General features: G+C 44.8%; 3 protein-coding genes across 8 annotated transcripts in view; 1 reads left to right on the top strand and 2 right to left on the bottom strand.

Annotated features, from left to right (window-relative positions):
- The window catches only part of LOC126945029 (chemokine-like factor), a 28,350-nt gene extending 11,609 nt beyond the window's left edge, over positions 1 to 16,741 (bottom strand). For 2 of the 5 annotated variants that reach the window (XM_050774971.1, XM_050774968.1), the window contains exon 1: positions 1,192 to 1,951. In XM_050774971.1, coding sequence (XP_050630928.1) covers positions 1,192 to 1,644 — 453 coding nt within the window. In that variant the 5' untranslated portion in view covers positions 1,645 to 1,951. The other 3 variants (XM_050774970.1, XM_050774969.1, XM_050774972.1) reach the window with 3 other exon arrangements.
- The window catches only part of CA7 (carbonic anhydrase 7), an 836,404-nt gene that overhangs the window by 292,206 nt on the left and 524,262 nt on the right, over positions 1 to 19,936 (bottom strand). The gene's annotated exons all lie outside the window — the stretch shown is intronic.
- The window catches only part of TK2 (thymidine kinase 2), a 42,922-nt gene continuing 39,726 nt past the window's right edge, over positions 16,741 to 19,936 (top strand). Inside the window, exons 1-2 of one of the 2 annotated variants that reach the window (XM_050774962.1) lie at positions 16,741 to 17,183; positions 19,681 to 19,712. Coding sequence is in view for 1 of the 2 variants with exons in the window: in XM_050774961.1 (XP_050630918.1) it covers positions 18,658 to 18,781; positions 19,681 to 19,712 (156 nt within the window). In the remaining variant the exon portion in view is untranslated. Of the gene's footprint in view, positions 17,184 to 18,546; positions 18,782 to 19,680; positions 19,713 to 19,936 lie in introns of those variants that run through there. The other variant, XM_050774961.1, reaches the window with a different exon arrangement.

Below are 19,936 nucleotides of genomic sequence, written 5' to 3'. Positions count from 1 at the left end.
ACTTTGTTTTCTTTTTCTGAACTCCATCAAGTTTTCCTATCAGTATTATACTGAATGTGTAAAGATAGTTCAGAAGTAATTCTTCTTTCTCTATTCTTTGACAAAGTTATAGTAGTGTCAGAATTATATCCCATGAAGGCTTGAAAGAGTTAACTTGTAAAAGGGTCTGGGCCTGATACATTTTTGAAAGATACTCATTTGGTAAAATTCTCATTTTCTTCTATGTTTATACTGCCCTGTTTAGATTTTTCCTTATTCTGGGATCAGTTTTGGTAATTTACATTCTTCTAGAAATCAACCATTTCATCCAATTATTCACATCTGTTTTGCAAGGTACTCCTGTAGATCCTTTCAGTTTCACTGATGTTTATGATTTTTTTCCCCTTCTGGTTTCTAATTTTAAATATATGTCCTTTCTTCCCCCTTTTTTTCTTGGTTGGCCAATGGTTTATCAATTTAATAGGACTTTCAAATGACAGCTCTTGTATTGATTGATTCTATTATTTTTGTTTCCTAACTTATAAATTCCTATTATCTTCATTGCTTCCCTAATTTCCTTTGTGAGAGGAAACCGAACCAACCCAAATGTCCATCAATGATAGACTGGATAAAGAAAATGTGGCACATATACACCATGGAATACTATGCAGCCATAAAAAAGGATGAGTTCATGTCCTTTGCAGGGACATGGATGAAGCTGGAAACCATCATTCTCAGCAAACTAACGCAAGAACAGAAAACCAAACATTGCATGTTCTCACTCATAAGTGGGAGTTGAACACATGGACACAGGAGGGGAACATCACACACCAGGGCCTGTAGGGAGTGGGGGACTAGGGGAGGGATAGCATTAGGAGAAATACCTCATGTAGGTGACGGGTTGATGGGTGCAGCAAACCACAATGGCATGTGTATACCTATGTAACAAAACTGCACGTTCTGCACGTGTACCCTAGAACTTAAAGTATAATAAAGAAAAGAAAAAAAAATAGGGGGAAAAAAGAGGCAAGCTTAGTAGGAACGGTTTAGTGTGTGGGGAGCAAGGGACGGTGGGGAGGAAAGGTGAAGCAAAACAAAGGTGAGTGGCAAAGTAAATTATGGAAGCTTTCTGGAGCTGGCACCCCCTGGGCATTTCCCCGAGGCCACTGCCGGCCACATCCCCCAGCTAGATCTCACCAGCTCTCTGCTCACCATTCTCAGGATCTTCAATACTCCAGTGGGCGAGAAGGAAAAACGCTTGAGGCTGTCCCTGAATTCGTACGGGACTTTGGCTCGGCCCTCCGCACGCTCTTTGATCGCCGTCTCATTTAAGAGTTTGGATTCAGTGTGTGCAGAGGGCGTTGGGGGTGGGAGTGTGGGTGTTGGGGGTGGGAGTGTGGGCGTTGGGGGTGGGCGTGTGGTGGCTTTCTTTGAGGGTGCGGTGCCCTCACTTCCTTGGGGACGTGCGGTGGCTGCGGACTTCGCAGTGCGAACTGAGGCTGCAGGGTGCTTCCCGGATGCGGTCTTTGCTGAGGCGTTGCGCTGTGCCTTGGGTACAGAACTCACTACGCTGCCGCTACTTGGCAGGGCTGTGGCAGTCTTTGGTTGTTTCAGGTTCCCTGAAGGTGCCTCGGGCGACCCAGGTTTGGCGTCTCCAGGATCCATGGTGGGTCCCTAGGGCCTGGCCGTCCGAACCAGGGCCGCAGCAGCGGCTGGCTCTCCCCTGGGAACCAGTGTCGCGTCCCAACGGCTGTTGGCAACCCCTCCGGCGCGAGCACCCGCTGCCCCACCGACAAGCCCAGCCTTTCAGCCACCTCATTGCCACAGGGGGTGCAATGCCACCGTCTAGCCTGAGAACTCAAAATCTCTGTAACTCCACCCCTCGGAGCTGCTAGCCAGCCAGGCGGTAAAGAGAGTCAAAGATCCCTGAGGTGGATCCCGGCACATTCTTCCCTGCCACCCAGGCCGGGGAGCCGGAAAACCTGATCCCGCTGCTCCCAGCGCTCCCTTGGAAGTTACAGTAGTGCTCTAAGCCGGGCGCAGAGTTGGGAAATCTCTTCCTCCAGCTCCTATACTGAGTTAAAATAACTGCAGAAAATATGTGGAAGAATACAGAAATATGTTTAATACTTAGAATCAAACTAAAAAGTAATATAAAATTACAAAACTACTTTTCTTTCATGCACAGGCTTTTTCTGGTAAGGACCGCTGGGATTGAACAGAAGCTTCCGGTAAATAAGGGCTCCGTCGGCAAGACAGCACACTGCTGTCACAAGTGCAAACACCTGGAAAGAAAGACACGCATCACTGCCCTAACCATGGTCCCCACTCCTGTCGTTCACACAAGTTTTAAGTGGTCTGCCCACCAGATTCCTCTCTTGCTAGGGTACTCGGATTGCTCCCTGTGCTTCACCTAATACTAACATGGAGAGACTTCAGAGATCATCTTATTCTCTTCATTGCTAAGTTTTCTAAATACTTGCCTATAGAAAGAGAAAAGATAATTTAAGGGAGCAGAAAAATAATGAAGCAGTGTGGGCTCTGAAATTCATTTGTTTGCTTTTATCTCTTGACCTGCTCTTGCATGTATTCTTTTAAGCCCTACTGAGGATATTTAGTTATCAATATTTCTAACCTCAGTGTTCAACTCTTTGACTTCTCTACTGACAAACTCTATAGAAGAAAAGGTCAAAGTTAACACCAGCTCAGTATTAAATCATGGGGACTGCAGCTCCAGAAAACTGAATGATGTTTTAATCAGTTTAATAAGATGATCCAAAGTGAACTCTCAAAGGCTAGGTTACATCTGCTTAAGGGGTAAGATTCTAAATGGGCCTTAAGAAAGTAAAATTGAGATAAAAGCAATAAACAAGAACACGTGGGGACCTTCAGACTCTCTGATGGCTATCTGAGAGCTGGTGCCCGGTTGGGGAGGGGGATGCCATTCCTTGCATGCTGTTTGGTCAGCTTCATCCAGTGGTCAGGCAGTTTGGTTTCCTGGCTCCAGACATGGCTCTCACAGTCTCCTTTTCCACCTAGAGTCTCAAGCCACTGCCTCCTAGGTTCTGACCACACTGAATACCTCCTACCAATCTTTTCATGACTAGCACTCTGTACACTATTGCCTCCTCTACCTGGAAACTCTTCTCTTTTTTTCTCCTTTATTCTCAGCAAACAGCAATTCCACTGCCAGAGAGGTAGTTTCCTCTTTTCTGCCCTCTGCAGCTCCCTGTCAACAACTTATATACAGCGGTTTCCACTTGTGTCTCCTGTGTTAGGTTCTGAGCAACTTGAGGACAGGGCTCACACTCTAGTCAGTGCTGTCTCAAAGCAGCATAATGTGAGTCACCAATGTAACATAGCCACATAATTAAAGATTTTTTAACAGCCACATTATCAACATAAAGAAAAAAATAAGTCAGCCAGGCGTGGTGGCTCCCACCTGTAATCCCAGCACTTTGGGAGGCCGAGGTGGGCAGATCACAAGGTCAGAAGATCGAGACCATCCTGGTTAACACAGTGAAACTCCGTATCTACTAAAAATACAAAAAATTAGCCAGCGTGGTGGCGGGCGCCTGTAGTCCCAGCTAGTCGGGAGGCTGAGGTAGAATGGTGTGAATCCGGGAGGCGGAGCTTGCAGTGAGCCGAGATGGCGCCACTGCACTCCATCCAGCCTGGGTGACAGAGCTAGACTCCGTCTCAAAAAAAAAAAAAAGAAAGAAAAGTCATAGATTTTAATATATTTAGCTCAGTATATCTAAAATATTATCATTTAACATGTAATCAACAAAGTTATTAACAAAATATTCTACAATCCTTGTTGGGGGTAATGAATCTTTGAAATTCAATGTGTATTTTTATGCTTACAGCTGATCTTGATTCAGACTAGACTAGCCACATTTTCAGTGCTCAGTAGCCCCATTGCCTAGCAACTATGGTTACTATACTGAACAGCACAACTCTATATTTTGTCAGCCCCTGCCAAAGTACACTTAAGAAATGAGTAAATTAATGAACGAGTAAAAAAGTGAATGAAAGTAAATACTATGCCTGGTCCCTCCTCCTTCATAGTAGAAAGATGTGTATTATCTTCAAAAACAACTGGGGGAAGTTGACACAGAGCTATCTCATTTCTAGAATAATTCTGACTCCTCATGAAGTTGCTCAGGGCCTAAGGGAGATGAAAATCATGGGTTCTGACATATATGGCTGAGAACTCTCCTAAGTGACTCATACTATGAAAGAACATGGAAGTAAGAAGATTTATTTAAGAACTTTCTAATTCACTTCTTTAGGTCAGAACCTAGAAAAGCTAAGTGATGTTGAACCTTGTATGAGAAATCTCAGAAGAATATCAGATAGAACTATAACTAAATTACCTGAGTCATTTTCTGGCTTGCTTTCTAGGATGAAGTCTGATGGAATGGATCTGCTTCTCTTCAAGCAGTGTTCAAAATGATCCTTTAGTTGCAAGGTGCCCTGCCAATGTTCCCTTACTGTAAGGACATCATCTATTATATTCTATCTGAAGGATCTGAACAAGAAATAACTGAGCTCAAAACAGTCTCTCATCTTAACAAGTGGTATGTATCCTTTTCTATAAAAGGGAGAGCTATGAAACTCATCCATCTTTTTGTTTTGTTTTGCTTGGTATCAGGTTTCTCAGAGCTAAGTGCTGTAACTGATTCCAGTAGCTTTTGTTGGTCTAGTCTAGCCCTACCTACCTATAAGAAATCTGTAGGAACCTCTTTATTGGGTTAATTCTGCTTCTAGTATAAAATCATACTCCTTCACGTTAATCAGGGCAAGCATTCAGACAAAAATATTGAGCCACTAGGCACTGTATATTGGCCTAAGAATCTCAAGGATGAATACAGTATAGCTTTCTATTCTTACATCTGTTTTCCAAATAAATTTGCATTCTGATAAAACCTGAAGAAAGAAAGCAGAAAGACTTCCACTTACCCCTCCACCAACTGTCAATGGTGTGGTTTCTGGTATCAGAGCCAACACAGATACGATGAGCATGAATACTGTTGTTACCATTGAGTTGATAATATCCTAAAAACACACAATAAAGCTGAGTCTTACATGAAGACTACCAAGCAATGCTAAACAAAACAAAACAAAACAAAAGTCAGCAGGCCGAATGCACTGGCTCCCGCCTGTAATCCCAGCACTTTGGGAGGCGGACAGATCACCTGAAGCCTGGAGTTTGAGACCAGCCTGGCCAACATGGTGAAACCCCGTCTCTACTAAAAAAGCAAAAATTAGCCGGGCATGGTGGTACATGCCTGTAATCCCAGCTACTCGGGAGGCTGAGGCACAAAAATTGCTTAAACCCGGGAGGTAGAAGTTGCAGTGAACTGAGATCACGCCATTGCACTACAGCCTGGGCAACAGAGTGAGACTCTGTTTCAACAAAAGGAGTCAGCTTCCTAAATATTTTGAAAGTTTCATTTTATTAAACAAATTCATTTAGCACATATCTTTCAGGAAACCAAAATGTCACAGTAAAATGATACCTAGATAGTATTTGGTCTATAATGACACCTAGTGGTTTTCTTTTACCTGTAATATGCCAATCTTACTTAAAAAGCTTTTTCTTTCTTTTTTACTTAACATAAATGTAGTTGGAGGGAAAATTCATCTGATTAGGAAATAAAGTAGATGATGTATTATGTAGAAAGTTTAAGGGAGAAGGGGTGCCATGGGAAGTAAAACCACTCATTTTTAATAACATAAGAAAATGCAGAGTAGTCTACATTGTATATCAAACTTTAAGTTACTAAAATGCAATTAATGCTGGGCGCTGTGGCTCATGTCTGTAATCCCAACACTTTGGGAGGCTGAGGCGGTTGGATCACCTGAGGTCAGGAGTTCAAGGCCAGTCTAACCAACATCGTGAAACTCTGTCTTTATTAAAAAATACAAAAATTAGCCAGGCATGGTGGTGGGCGCCTGTGGTCCCAGCTACTTGGGAGGCTGAGGCAGGAGAATTGCTTGAAGCCAGGAGATGGAGATTGCAGTGAGCTGAGATTGCACCACTGCATTCCAGCCTGGGTGACAGAGCGAGACTCTGAGACTCAGTCTCAAAAAAAAAAAAAAAAAAAAAAAAAAAAAAGGCAATTAATAAAACTTAAAATAGCACACACTTAAGAGAAAGTGGTAATTTTCAGGAAATCCCCACAGACATCTCTAGCAATGGATGACCAATTATGCTATTATTGCTGATGATACAGCTCATTCGCTTAATACTTTCACAAAGTAAAAATTAGTTTCATTCTTAACTGTGATGTCAAGAAGTGCAATTTTACATTTTTAAAATGGATGTGTAGTGTGGGAAAGGTAAACTGTTTAGCTGAGAAAGGCTTATGTATGGTTTGCAGATAACCACAGGCGGGAAGGAATAACACAAATAGCAAACTGCAAAACTCTGGTAATTTAGAAAAGCAATTAGGAAGAAAGTAGGAAGAGGTTCAATGGGGGCAGGGCAAGATCAGATATACTTAGGAAGAAAAAAGTTCTCATTTGTAGGAGACACTGAGACAACTATTCTAGGTTAACTCTCTTTTGTGTTGGATTTTTTGCTCTGCTTCAAAAGGCAACAGACCATACTCCTGCTTCAGACAGGCAGCCTGCCTCCTGTGAGCAATCTGGGCAAGTGTTTATAGATGGCTTTGGATCAAAGCAGTGTTCTAGGGAGGGCAGAGAACCGCAGGGGGAAAAAAAAGGATATGCCTGCCCTGGAACACCAATGATCCTCAAGAGTAATTTAGACCATTTCTTTTATATTAAAAATGAAACATCTATATGCCACAGAGTAGAATGTAAACTTAATTACAAAAATAGGGATTTCAAAGGAATTCCGAGCCTATGCTTAGATACCACCTCAAAGCCATGGGTTGACTCATTTTTTTCTGTTTTCTGTCATTTGGGGCTCTTGGGGGGAACAATCAGAGAAGGCCTGCTCTGCAGACTGTATCAGGGACAACTTTGGGACAATTTGAGTGGAGATGACCAAGCCCTCTCCTAGTTAGCAAAGGCAGTGGCTAGCAGATGGAAGTACTAACAACTTACCTTTTCCCCACCTACAGATGAATTGGAAGTCAGCCATCTCTGTGTCCTACACTTTAGGTAAGAGCCCCAGGCAACTTCTCCACCTGTGCTCTGGCTCCAATTCCACTCTGCAGGGACCTCACTCTATTCATTACTTTTATTTGTCCCTGGCCATATTTCCTCAACTCAGGGATGACCCCTCTAGTTGTCTCTTTCCTTCCCTGCTCAGTCCCACAACTTTCCTGTCACTTGCCCACTGGAGGCAAACTCCTCTGGAAAAGGTCACCGGGGTGGCGGGGGAGAGAGAGAGAGAGAGAGAGACAGAGAGACTTTTCTGGCCACATCTCATCTCATATGTTGGCGTTTCCCAGTTTTACCTTCAGCTCTCTCTACGCTCTTTCTGAGCCATTTTGGCCAGTCCGAGCTCAGTTAACATCACAAGGTGACTCCTAAAGTGTGGCTCTAGCTCCTCTTAAGTTTCACACCATTTCTGAACATCTCCATATGAATATCGCATAAGTAACTAAAATCTGTATTTATCAAGCTAAACTCATTACATACTGCTCTCCTGCACCCTTCCTTAAACATATTCTTCCTCTGTCAGTATCCTCTCAAGATATGGAGGCTGATCATCTGATCATGCCACTCTCCTACTTAAAAACCCCCAAAAACTCCCATTAGGCTTTGGGTTAAAGTCCAGAGCACATAAACCCTTGTATGCCCTGACCCCATTGTCTCAAACCTCACTCTTGTCCCGGCTCTTGTTCACAACTTAATACCCAACCATTCAGATACACCTGCAGGTCCTGGAGGGTCATGCTCTTTCTCCACCTAGACCCTCAGATATGCTGCTGCTTTTCTAGCAGAAAAGCACTTTCCCTTCCCTGTCTCAGTCATCTGCTAACTACGTTTCATCCTTCAGCCCTCAGTTTGGGCAATTTTTCTTCACAGCCTATTGTGATCTGGTCCCTTTCCCTTGCTGGGTTGCATCCATGCCATCCTAGGTGTATATCTATCACAGCACCTATTCTCTGTGTTGCTTTCTGGGTGCATTTAAAGTTTCTGAGATACAAGATTTTTGTTTTGTCTTACCAAAGAACCAATTACAGAATCTAGGATTAGCAAATACTTAACATTTACTGAATAAATAATTTCATTAGATAAAGATCAGAAAGGATTCTGGGTTTCGTAATGGGGCAAAAACTTAGTTACCCATATAACACCCCATTTCTTTTTTTTTTTTTTTTTTTTTTTTTTTTGAGACGGAGTCTCGCTCTGTCACCCAGGCTGGAGTGCAGTGGCCGGATCTCAGCTCACTGCAAGCTCCGCCTCCCGGGTTCACGCCATTCTCCTGCCTCAGCCTCCCGAGTAGCTGGGACTACAGGCGCCTGCCACCTCGCCCGGCTAAGTTTTTGTATTTTTAGTAGAGACGGGGTTTCACTGTGTTACCCAGGATGGTCTCGATCTCCTGACCTCGTGATCCGCCCGTCTCGGCCTCCCAAAGTGCTGGGATTACAGGCTTGAGCCACCGCGCCCGGCCATAACACCCCATTTCTAAGAGATAAAATATCAGTAAAGTTTGATCCTTAGAGGTTTGGGGACTATTTTTTTTTTTTTTTTTTTTTGGGACGGAGTCTCGCTCTGTCGCCCAGGCTGGAGTGCAGTAGCTGGATCTCAGCTCACTGCAAGCTCCGCCTCCTGGGTTTACGCCATTCTCCTGCCTCAGCCTCCCGAGTAGCTGGTACTACAGGCGCCCGCCACCTCGCCCGGCTAGTTTTTTGTATTTTTTTTTTTTTTTTTTAGTAGAGACGGGGTTTCACCATGTTAGCCAGGATGGTCTCGATCTCCTGACCTCGTGATCTGCCCGTCTCGGCCTCCCAAAGTGCTGGGATTACAGGCTTGAGCCACCACGCCCGGCCGGGGACTATTCCTTTTAGTGTGCTACATATAAGCTACTCTCTCTCAGTCTATTCTGTTACACTCCCGGCTCTAGGTTTATTACTGGGACATGTAAGAAACTCCAAGGAATTATGTTTGGAGAAAAAGAAAGGCTAAAATGTGTTAGTTTTATTAAACTCTAGAGAAGCAGAGTGTGAAGAGCAACTATGCAAGACAAAGAGGATGTGGACCAGTGTTCATTATCTTCTTGAAGAAATCTTTAGAACAATTTAGTTTAACCCTTTCTGCCACTAAATGAGGTCCAACTGAGGAAGACTTTGCAATCTCTTTTCCTAGACCTCCCTCCAACCAAGTCCAGCCCTGAAGTGTAGATCAAATAGTTTTGAGAGCTGCTATGAATATCCTACTTCCCAGCTTTTCCCTTTTAGGACTTTTAAAAAGTTTATGATTTGCCTGAAATGCTTGCCACTGGCCTTGAAGTTGGTTCCAGAAGGTATCATTTAAAGGCATGCTTGTGGTTTAAGAATAACTCTGAAGTCTCTTCTTGTTAATACGAATTATCAGCTTGGATATTAGCACTGTGGCATCCAAGAGGATGAGACCAGTGCAGCCGAGGAAGACATGGCAGCAATTAGTACAGCCAAAGAGGAGAAGGGCAGCAGGAGGATTTAGGAGGGAGATCTACGGAGACAGGATGCTGGGGATGAGACTTGCAAGAGGACAGAGGAGAAGTCACTCAGTTTTTCTTAGAATCAGCTTCTAGTCCAGTCTGAGGGGATGCATACATCTTAACGAATAACTTTAATCTGTCCAATTTGACAGTTTTCAGAACCATCTGGGCATTCCACTGGGCAGTTATTCCTAATGATATGAGTATGGCAGGTTGCAGTCTATATACTATGAAATATAAGAGGTGCTAACATTATTTACTAATAACTACAGATATTTTCAAGTGAGATAACATTATACATTAGCTTCTTCAATTAGTTTGATTTTCCATTTAGTGACCAAGGATGTGCAAGGATAGACACTTGTGTATCTGTTTCCATCTCTATCCCAATTTTGAGGCCATATTAACATGCATTCAAATTGGTAATAAAGATTAAGAAAGCACTATAATTTTATTAACATGGTCCTAAATTTAAATTTCTTTAGAAGATGTATCCAAGCGAATTCTAACAGAAGTGTCAGCTGAATCTACTGATAGATGTGCACAGAGAAGGTATGCTCTGTGGCTGCCCTGCATCCTTAAGACCCTCTCACAAGGCAATACAGGGCACACTAGCAATGGGTAGGGCTCCTCCTTCCTAAGCCTATCAGAGATTACCTTAAGGGTTTAAGAGAAACAAAAAACAGAGTTCATTAAAATATCTCATTATGGTAGGAAAAAGTAAAATTTAAGGATGAAACTGAACACTTACAAGCAAAGGCCAAAATAACCACTTCATTAGTCGATCAAGTCTGAGTATATATAAAAGTATGAAAAACAAAATAACGGTGACTTCAAATCCAGTGATAACAATATATGGTTCAGGGGCTGGTGCGATGATAAACAAGGTCATAGATGTCACAGTTAGTGCCTAGAAGAAAAAAACCCATGATTTATTCAGTGACAACTGAATACAAATTTAAACTGTAAAAATGATAATTTCTAAAATAATAGGCTGGGCACAGTGGGTCATGCCTGTAATCCCAGCATTCTGGGAGGCTGAGGTAGGAGGATCGCTTGAGGCTAGGAGTTCAAGACCAGCTTGGGCAACATAATGAGACCTCATCTCCAAATAAACAAAAATAACCAGATACTGGGGTTTCTGCCATACACACACACATATAAAACAGCCATGGCTAGAGTGTATGGATATTGACTTCTCTTTGTCTTTTAGAGGACTGAGTATTCCTCTCTATTTTAAGTCTAATTAATTATTCCTCTTGTGCTTCTGACACCATCACTTCCCACATCAGTTCTCTTGATCTTTTTCCACCAAATACCTCCATTCCCTCTTGTACTTTCAATCCATCCTCTGCTAGCTCCTTTTCTCATCATCCTAGAAACATCTCAGTTGTCTTCTTTAAAAATATATACACACATACTCTTTCCTTTTATCCTGCTCTCCACAGAAACCCTTGTTTTGTTTTCTATTGTTGTTATGCTTCCTCAAAAAGTCTGTATACTGGCTGTCTATAATTTCTTACCATCCATTTATCACTCCTTAATTCTTAACAATCTGGAGTCTACTGTCAGATTTAAACTTAGAATGTTGCCAGAAAAATACTGAGGAGCAAAGTTCAAAACAAATTGTCAGGGCAGGGGCGGTGGCTCATGCCTATAATCCCAGCACTTTGGGAGGCCAAGGCAAGCGGATCGCCTGAAGTCAGGAGTTTGAGACCAGCCTGGCCAACATAGTGAAACCTTGTCTCTACTAAAAATACAAAAATTATCCAGGTGTGGTAGCAGGCGCCTGTAATCCCAGCTACTCAGGTGGCTGAGGCAGGAGAATTGCTTGAACCCAGGATGCGGGGGTTGCAGTGAGCTGAGATCACACCACTGCACTTCATCCAGCCTGGGTGACAGAGCCAGACCCTGTCTCAAAAACAAAAACAAAAAAAATTGTCAGAGAAAAACAATTCTGATGTTTAACAGCTTTATTATCAAAGTACCACTTTTTATACACTTCTACCTAAACAATGCAATCAGAATCTATGCTATTTTAAGTGGAAAACAAAAAACAAAAAACAAAAAAAAAAACAACTCTGAAATTTCTTCATTTCCAAATGAAGATACAGAACACGGCAATGTTAAGTGAAAAAAAAATTAAGCTGGTGGGTCCCAGGGGAGTTCTGTCAATGTTCTTGGGAAATAAAGTTCTCTCCAAAGCTCTGTGCTGTTGGTAAATGGTTTGGTTAAGAGTCTTCCCTGGCTCGACTTTTAAAATATCCTGTCAGCTGGTAACATATACATACTCATTTTAACTTTAAGTCCATATAGGTTACTTATTCATAATTCTTCCAATTACTTTATTAGCATAAATATGCCCTTCTTTTAAACTTCTAAATTGGTCAGTTTGATTACTAATAACTAGTTACTATGTAACTTCATTCTTTATAATTAATATAATTACTATTAGCAACACATCATCTCAAACTGCTCCAATTACTCTACTGGACCAAGGCCTTCAGCCCACAGATTATGAAATGAAGGGTCACTTTTTCAGTCCCTATCCTCTGTAACCTTTTTGCATCATGGTAATTTGCACTGGTGATTATTCCATTTCCTTAAACCTTTCTATGGTTTCTGTCAAACTGGGTTCTCCTGTGATTTATATTTACAGTTCTTACATTTTTCCTAAGCTCCTGGCCTTTGTTTCCAGTTATCTTTTAAATATCTCACTAATAGTATCTCAGACATTACCACTCTATGGATATTGCCTTTGCTAATATCAGTGATTTCAGAAATACTAAATTTAATGAATGTTTTTTTCTTTTTCCAGTACTTTGAGGTGCTGTTTTATAATGAACACTTTTCATTCCTTATCCTAGTGAACCCCTATGACGTTATTGCCATTGGCTGTCCTTCCCCTACTACTGTTTTCTTTTGGCTCCCGTGTCACTTCTCCGAGATTTTAAACCTCTGCTACTGTTCTCTCTTGGTGGGTTCCTCTCATTTTATTCACCCCTGTAAAATGCTGTCATTCTCATTCCACTCAATGAGTCTGGGTCTTTAACCCAGGTCCAGTCCCCACATTTCACACCTAAGTAGCCATTTAGAATCCCCATCTGGATAACCTACAGGAATCTCAGTTCACCATGTCTAAAGCTGAAATCCTGCCCCTTCCTCCTGGATTCACAGCCTCAACTGGTGGTACCACAATCTACCTTATCACCCATGCCAGGAACCTAAGATCACTGTCCTTACCCATTCCCCAACTGATCAATAATCAGGTCCTGCTCACTTAATGCCTAAACATTTTGGGCACTCCCTCCTCTTCATCCTTACAGCTACTGCCGTCAGCATCTTTTCCATGAACTATCATGACGAAATTTCTAACATGCAGGTTTGTTTATGCATTTCTTCATCTATTTAAAATTCTTCAATGGCTCTCCAGGGTCTTTAGAATACAGCCTGCTTCTCACCATGTTTTCAAGATCTTCCACAATTTGGCTCCTGTCTACTTCCTGAGAAAAGACTTACTTCACAATTTATCCACATGAATCAAACTCCTGATCCTCTTTTCACATTTGCTTCATCAATAGGCTGTCTCATCTCAGTGGATGGCGACTCATCCTTCCAGTTGCTTAAACCAAAAACTTTAGAAGCTGTCTTGGACTCCTCTTTCATTTACCCCACATCTGGCTCATCAGCAAATCTTGTTGGTGCTACTTTCAAAATATTATATTCCAAATGTGACCACTTCTTATTACCTGCTCTGCTACCACCAGCCACCATCATCATCTCTTGCCCAGATTACTACAATTGGTCTCTTTGGTTCTACCTTTGCCCCTGCAGCAATCCCCTTCTGTCCTTCCCTACCAATCTAGTTAACATAGCAGCTATATTGTTTTTTGTTTGTTTGTTTTTGAGAGGGAGTCTCACTCTGTCACCCAGGCTGGAGTGCAGTGGGGTGATTTTGGCTTACCTCAACCTCTGTCTCCCAGGTTCCAGTGATTCTCCTGCCTCAGCCTCCCGAGTAGCTGAGATTACAGGCACACACCACCACGCCTGGCTAATTTTTTATTTTTTTTTGTATTTTTAGTAGAGATGGGGTTTCACCATGTTGGTCAGGCTGCTAGAACTCCTAACTTCAAATGATCTGCCTGCCTTGGCCTCCCAAAGTGCGGGGATTACAGGGTGAGCCACTGGGCCTGGCCTAGTATACTTTAAAAATACAAGTTAGATCATATACTTTACTTAAAACCTTCCTCATCTTCACTCACTCACCCCAGTCCAGTTACGCTGGTTTTCTTGCTCTTTCTTGATGCCTTCCCGCACATTCCTGCCATAGGGCCACACTGCACTGGATTTTCTCTGCTTCAAACACTCTTGTTCCAGGTATTCTCATAGCTAACTCCCTCATCTCACTCAAATCTTTGATCAGATGTCATCTCAACAAAGCCTAGAATTCTATTCATTATTGCAACTTTTCTCTGCAACTCCCTCCCCGCCTTACAAACTCCCTTACCTGGCTTTTACTTTTCTCTTGTTCCACTGCACATACCACCTTCTAGAATACTAAAATTTATTGTGTTTGCCTCCTCTGCCCTCCCATCCCAGTATGTGTACTCCACGAGGGCAGGGATCTTTGTTTTTTGTTCACTAGTATTTTTCAGGAGGCTGGAACAGTGCCTGGCACATGACATGCATTACACAGATTATTTGAATAAATAAGGTAACACTCAACTTCTTATATTTCTCTGCAGCAATTGTGCTATTTTTTGCCTCCATGCCTTTAGTCAGGTGGCTCTTAGATCCAACCCTAGATTGCTCTAGGAAGAGTTTTTTTCTGACACCTATCTCCTTGGTTAGACGCCTCACTTCTGTGTTCTATCTCCACCTTATCATGTATCTTAACTATCTGCTCATGTGTCTGTCTCATAACTAAACTGAAGAACTCTATGAGTCAGGGATTTTTGTCCTGGTTTGTCCTTGCTGTTCCAGCTCCTAGCCCAGAGTTTGGACCATAGTAAGTATTCAAATGGTTTGCTGAGGAAATTAATATGTCAAAAACTAACCATTCTCACAGAACATGGTTCCCCCTTCAGCATTCAAGATGTTTCCTTTTTCAGTGTTCAAGATCCCAGACCTTCTCGTCACTTTTGTCCTGAGTATTTACTCCCAATCAAAAGTGATCTCTCCTTCCCTCGACTCCAGAGTTGTTTTCTAAATCTCTTATGTATCTCAACTTACATGATATGAAAGCTACTTCTCACAATCACAGACTTTTGGTGTGAGAAGGATCTTATATGCACTTTGTTCAACCCGCTCACCTTAAGTTTAAGTCTCCTTTATAACATCCTCACCAAGTGCTCACCTATGCCTGGTATTTTTGTCTGGGAACGCACTGCCTTCCCAAGTGGCCATTTAGTTTTGGGAGATCTCCCAATATAAGATTCCTCCTCACATTAATTGGAAATGTTTTCCTTGTAACTTTGAACTATCTCCATTTTGCCTCTCCCATGTCAACTCTTTAAAACTTAAAACAATTTATTTTTTCCTTCCCTTTAAGGTTTCTCTGTGAATTCCTTCAATGATGAGTTTCTAGGATAGATTCCTTCAACTAGGACAGTTCCCACTTCTCTAACTAGCTAGGTCACTTCTCTCCAAATGATCAACTTTCTCCAAACTGTTCAGAAGCGACTGCAGTGCTCCCGGTAGGAAGTCTGCTGCTAGAAACGAGCAGTTCTCTCTTTGTCCTGGTTCTGGGTTGTATCAGCCTTGAACTCAATCACATCAAACGTTTGTCTTATAGAAGTCCACATAACACTTCCCAAAACCCCTGAGGCTTTTTTTTTCCTTTCAAATCTTGTGGGTTTCTGAGAGGTGTAACTGCAGCTGTCTCACCTGGTAACCGGGGTACCTGGTCTGTGGATTTTTAATTTTAAAAAAAAGGTTTTGTTTTGTTTTGTTTTTGTTTTTGTTTTTAAAGAGACAGGATCTCTCTGTCGCCTAGGCTTGTGTGCAGTGGTGCGATCAAGGTTCACTGCAGCCTCGAAATCCTGGGCTCAAGCGATCCTCCCGTCCTGGCCTCCCAAAGTGCTGGGACCACAGGTGTGCGCCACGGCGCCCCGCCCTCTCTGGTTTTCATGAATGTGTGTCCCTAAACCCTCCTAAGGGGAGGACGGTGCCGTATCTCTCTCCTTCTTCCCTCACGAAGCCGTGCCTTGCCTTTCAATCTTGATCAAAGCGAGGCTGAAAAGCAAACAGGGCGTTCAGCTTCGCACTTCATACCCACATCTCCCGCCCCCCGAGCAGCTTCAACAGCCTCCCGCCCTCCGCGGCGGGGCCTCACCAGCCGCAGCATCTTCACGTGTCCTTTCACACTGAAGCAGAAGGGGCGATGTTTTATTTTCGGCTGCACGTTAGCCATCGCGCCTGCAGACCGAGCAGCCGCAGTTCTCCTCAACTCTTCTCAGCACGCTGCCCGAGTAGGTTCTGCGCAGCTACAGCAACGGCCGCCGCGGCGGAGCACCGCCCTCCTAGACTTCTCGTCCAGCTGGACTTCCCCCTCTCCCGAGCGCATGCGCACGGCGCCGCGGTCGCTCTCGCGCATGCGCCCCCACGGCATCTTTGGGCCGGCAGCTCTGGCTCGTCCTGTCTCTTAGTTGTTGCGTAGTATTTTAGCGGACCTGGAGGTGGGCACACATTAGCGGACCTAGAGGTGGGCACGCAGGCTAGCGCCCTGTTAGCCCGCCCTGTTCTGGCCTGGCGTTAATGACGGCAGCCCTCTAGTTTTCCTGAGGAGTCTTCCTGTCGAGAAGCCCTCCCAGGGTGGGGAGCAGAGGAGAGGGAGGGAGGTCTAGAAATGGCGGCCCCATCTCCCAACACCTTGGGCATCGTGAATATCACCTCCTTAAAGGGGATCTCCCTTGGTCATCCCGTGTAGCCACCATCACTTCTCAGCATTTATTGCTAGCTGACGTATATCATAAAAATGCAAATTCTACAAAAGCAGGGACTGGTCTGCTGCTCTCCCTGCAGGGTCCAGGTTCTGGCACATAGTTGGTGCAGAATGTGTGCAGCCTCAGGTCCTATCCAAGCCCCCAGGGCATCACAGTCTGGACTTGTTCTGCATATTTTTACTTTTGCCTCCCACTGGTACTCGTTCTTCCGTGGAACAGCCTGAGTCCCTTGAGATACTTCAATTCATGTTTTCTCAAGTGCTCCCATGAAGCCACCGTCTTGGGGCATTCCTTTTTAGGGATGGGAAGTATATGTGTCTCCTCTTATGTGATTTAAATTCTATCTTGGATAATTCTGCCGTCACCCTAGTTCATTCAGATCTGTTTGGATCCTGCCCATCTCAGCTTCAGTCCATTTCATTCCTTTAAATCTGATCAGCAGTTACCTCCAACAGCTTCATCACAAATCACTCAAAAATGGCCTTAATCCTGAAGTTTATTTACGGAGAGCACACTTGCTAGGTGTGTGGCAGATATGCAGGAAGCACAAAATGAGGCAACAGATCTAGAGGCAAATGACTACCTTCTCCCTGCCTAGAGGTGATTGCCAGTATTGTGCCCTCCTGGGAGAGGTAAGAAACCCTTCCACGCAAGCACTGGACCCTTCAGAGTCAAGAGTGGCAACAGCTGTGATTACTGGACCTGGGCCTGTTGAATTCTAATACACTGTGACTCCACATCTGGGCTGAATTTTTGCTGAGTATGATGGAATTCACATGCTTCCTTCCTAGCCCCTACTTGTCTGTCCAGTTGGAATATTTGGTTGCGTCCTCTGGAGGGATCTAGTGCGTTTAGAGTCTAGACGTTGGAACTGTCAAAGTTTAGAGGAAAGAGCTCCAGCTGCCAAGCAAGAGAAATGGGCTGGAATTCTAGCTTCACCCCTTAATGAATGCTGCTGATTTTTTTTTTTTTTTTGAGACGTAGTCTCTGTCACCCAGGCTGGATTGCAGTGGCACATCTCAGTTCACTGCAACCTCTGCCTCCCAGACTCAAGTGATTCTCGTGCCTCAGCCTCCTGAGTAGCTGGGATTACAGGCTTGCGCCACCACTCCTGGCTAATTTTTGTATTTTTAGTAGAGACAGTGTTTTGCCATGTTGGTCAGGCTGGTCTTGAACTCATGACCTCAAGTGATCTACCCTCCTCGGCCTCCCAAAGTGCTGGGGTTACAGGCCTGAGCCACTGCGCCCAGCCGCTTCTGATCATTAAAAAAAAAAAATTTTTTTTTTTTTTTTGGCAGGGGGAATGAAGTGTCCCTCTGTTGCTCAGGCCATAGTGCAGTGCAGCGATCTCGGCTCACTGCAATCTCCGCCTCCCAGGTTAAAGCGATTTTCCTGCCTCAGCCTCCTGAGTAGCTGGGATTATAGGGGCCCGCCACTACACCCAGCTACTTTTTGCATTTTTAGTAGAGATGGGGTTTCGCCATGTTGGCCAAGGCTGGTCTCGAACTTCTGGCCTCAGGTGATCCGCCTTCCTCGGCCTCCCAAAGTGCTGGGATTACAGGTGTGAGCCACCGCGCCTGGGCCAAAAAATTTACTTTGTAAAAAGACTAGGCAAGTGCAGTAGTGAGAAGAGGGGAAAGAGTAGAGCAAGGAATTATATCTGTTGCTTCTGACCATTTGAACAAGTTACCTAATTCTCTGAGGACAAGCTCGAAGAATGGGAGAGACAATATCTATATGCAGGGTTGTTGGGAGGAATAAGTGACATGAGTGTGTGCCAGGAGTCTGATTACAGAAGGTGTTCAATTAAGTAATCTGCAATCATTAACCCATCAGTCACTGGTATTATGTGCCATCCATCCTCCCAGTGTTGCCAAGTTATGGGTGCGTTCTGCCAGCGTCCTAGCAGTGGGAAGGCTTCTGGCTGCCCAGCGGCGAACCTCTCCCTTGGAGTATTTCTCCTCTCGCTGAGAAGATGAAATGTGACCGGGTCTCTTTAAGGGCCAGGCGCCGGGATCCAGGCGGCGCGCAAGGGCTGGACGAGCAGTAGCCCGCGCCGACTCTCACAGGAAGGAAGCCCGGGCCTCTGGATCCGCTCGCCCAGCTATGCTGCTGCGGCCGCTGCGGGGCTGGGCCGCCCTGGCGCTGCGCTGCTTTGGGCCGGGAAGCCCCGGGAGCCCGGCCTCAGGCCCCGGGTCGCGGAGGGTGCAGCGCGGGGCCTGGCCTTCGGGTAACGCGCGTCTTGGTCCCGCCTCCCAGGAGCCCCTATGTGCCCACCTACTCCCGGTCCCTGGGCTCCCGGAACCCACCCGAGCCCGAAGCGCCTCCTCCGAGGCGCGGGATTTCCTCCCCGGCTGCGGCGGGGGCGGGGACAGGCATCGGCAGTTACCCGGGCGCTAGACCGCAGCGAGCGCGGGGGGGATGGGGTTCTGCGCCCGGTTCTTGTTCTGGGATGGAAGAGAGGCGTTAAAGAGCAGCCCAACCTCGGGTCCCCCGACCCGTTTCCTGGCCCGATTCTTTCGACCTTGGGGGCGATGGGGACTGGGAGCTGCCCTAAGCCGATTCTTCTCACACTCTGGTGCCAGCGTAGGGGAGGGGGTTACGCCCCCGGCGCTCTCCTGCCCTCCCCGGGAGTGGGGACCCACTCAGAAACGGGTCACTCTTACACCCGGGTTCTGGTGTCCGCCATATGGCTGTTGAGAGAACCTCCTGTGGGGTGGATGGGCAGCGATGCCCGCCCTGGGCCTAGAGGAGCACCTGCGTCCCAGGCCGAAACCCATGCCCGCCGCCCACTCTTCTCCGTGCACCGCGAGTGGAGGCTGCTCTGCCTTTCCACTTGCTTAACACCCAGTCTGTGAAGATCTAAATAGATAACGTGGAAAATACAAAGTACAATATAGTAAGTGAAAGAACTCGAGCACACTGGGGACCCACGCAGCCGCAGCCCAGGGCGGCACATCGGTGAGACGGTGGTGCGCGCCTCCAACCTTGGAGGGCGCCCAAAATGGAAAATATTTTTAGGCCAGGGAGTGAGCATAAAAATTAGTGTTTTTGTGGTCATGTAGCAAATTAGGGCAGAGGAGAGTTATTTAAAAGTGAGTTTAAAAACTGATTTCCTTTCTTTTGTAGATAAAGAACGGGAAAAAGAGAAAAAATCCGTGGTAAGTCCCTCTTTTATGTGTACTGTCTAGGATAATATTTATTTTTTTGAAGAAGAGAGAGAAAAAAGCAGAGTAAAAAGCAAAAATACATTCCAGAGTAAAAAGCAAAACTACAAGAGAATCTCCAGGGAGAAGGAAATCTGTCACCCTCCCAGGAGGCCACCTCTGTTACCAATTTCTTGTATCTTTCCCCAGAGTCTGCACAGGTAGGAGCGCACAAGTAT

The sequence above is a fragment of the Macaca thibetana genome, chromosome 20 (assembly GCF_024542745.1).
Source record: "Macaca thibetana thibetana isolate TM-01 chromosome 20, ASM2454274v1, whole genome shotgun sequence".
Classification (NCBI taxonomy): Eukaryota; Metazoa; Chordata; class Mammalia; order Primates; family Cercopithecidae; genus Macaca; species Macaca thibetana.
The sequence above is the reverse complement of the archived record's forward strand: the minus strand, read 5'-3'. Positions and strand labels throughout refer to the sequence as shown.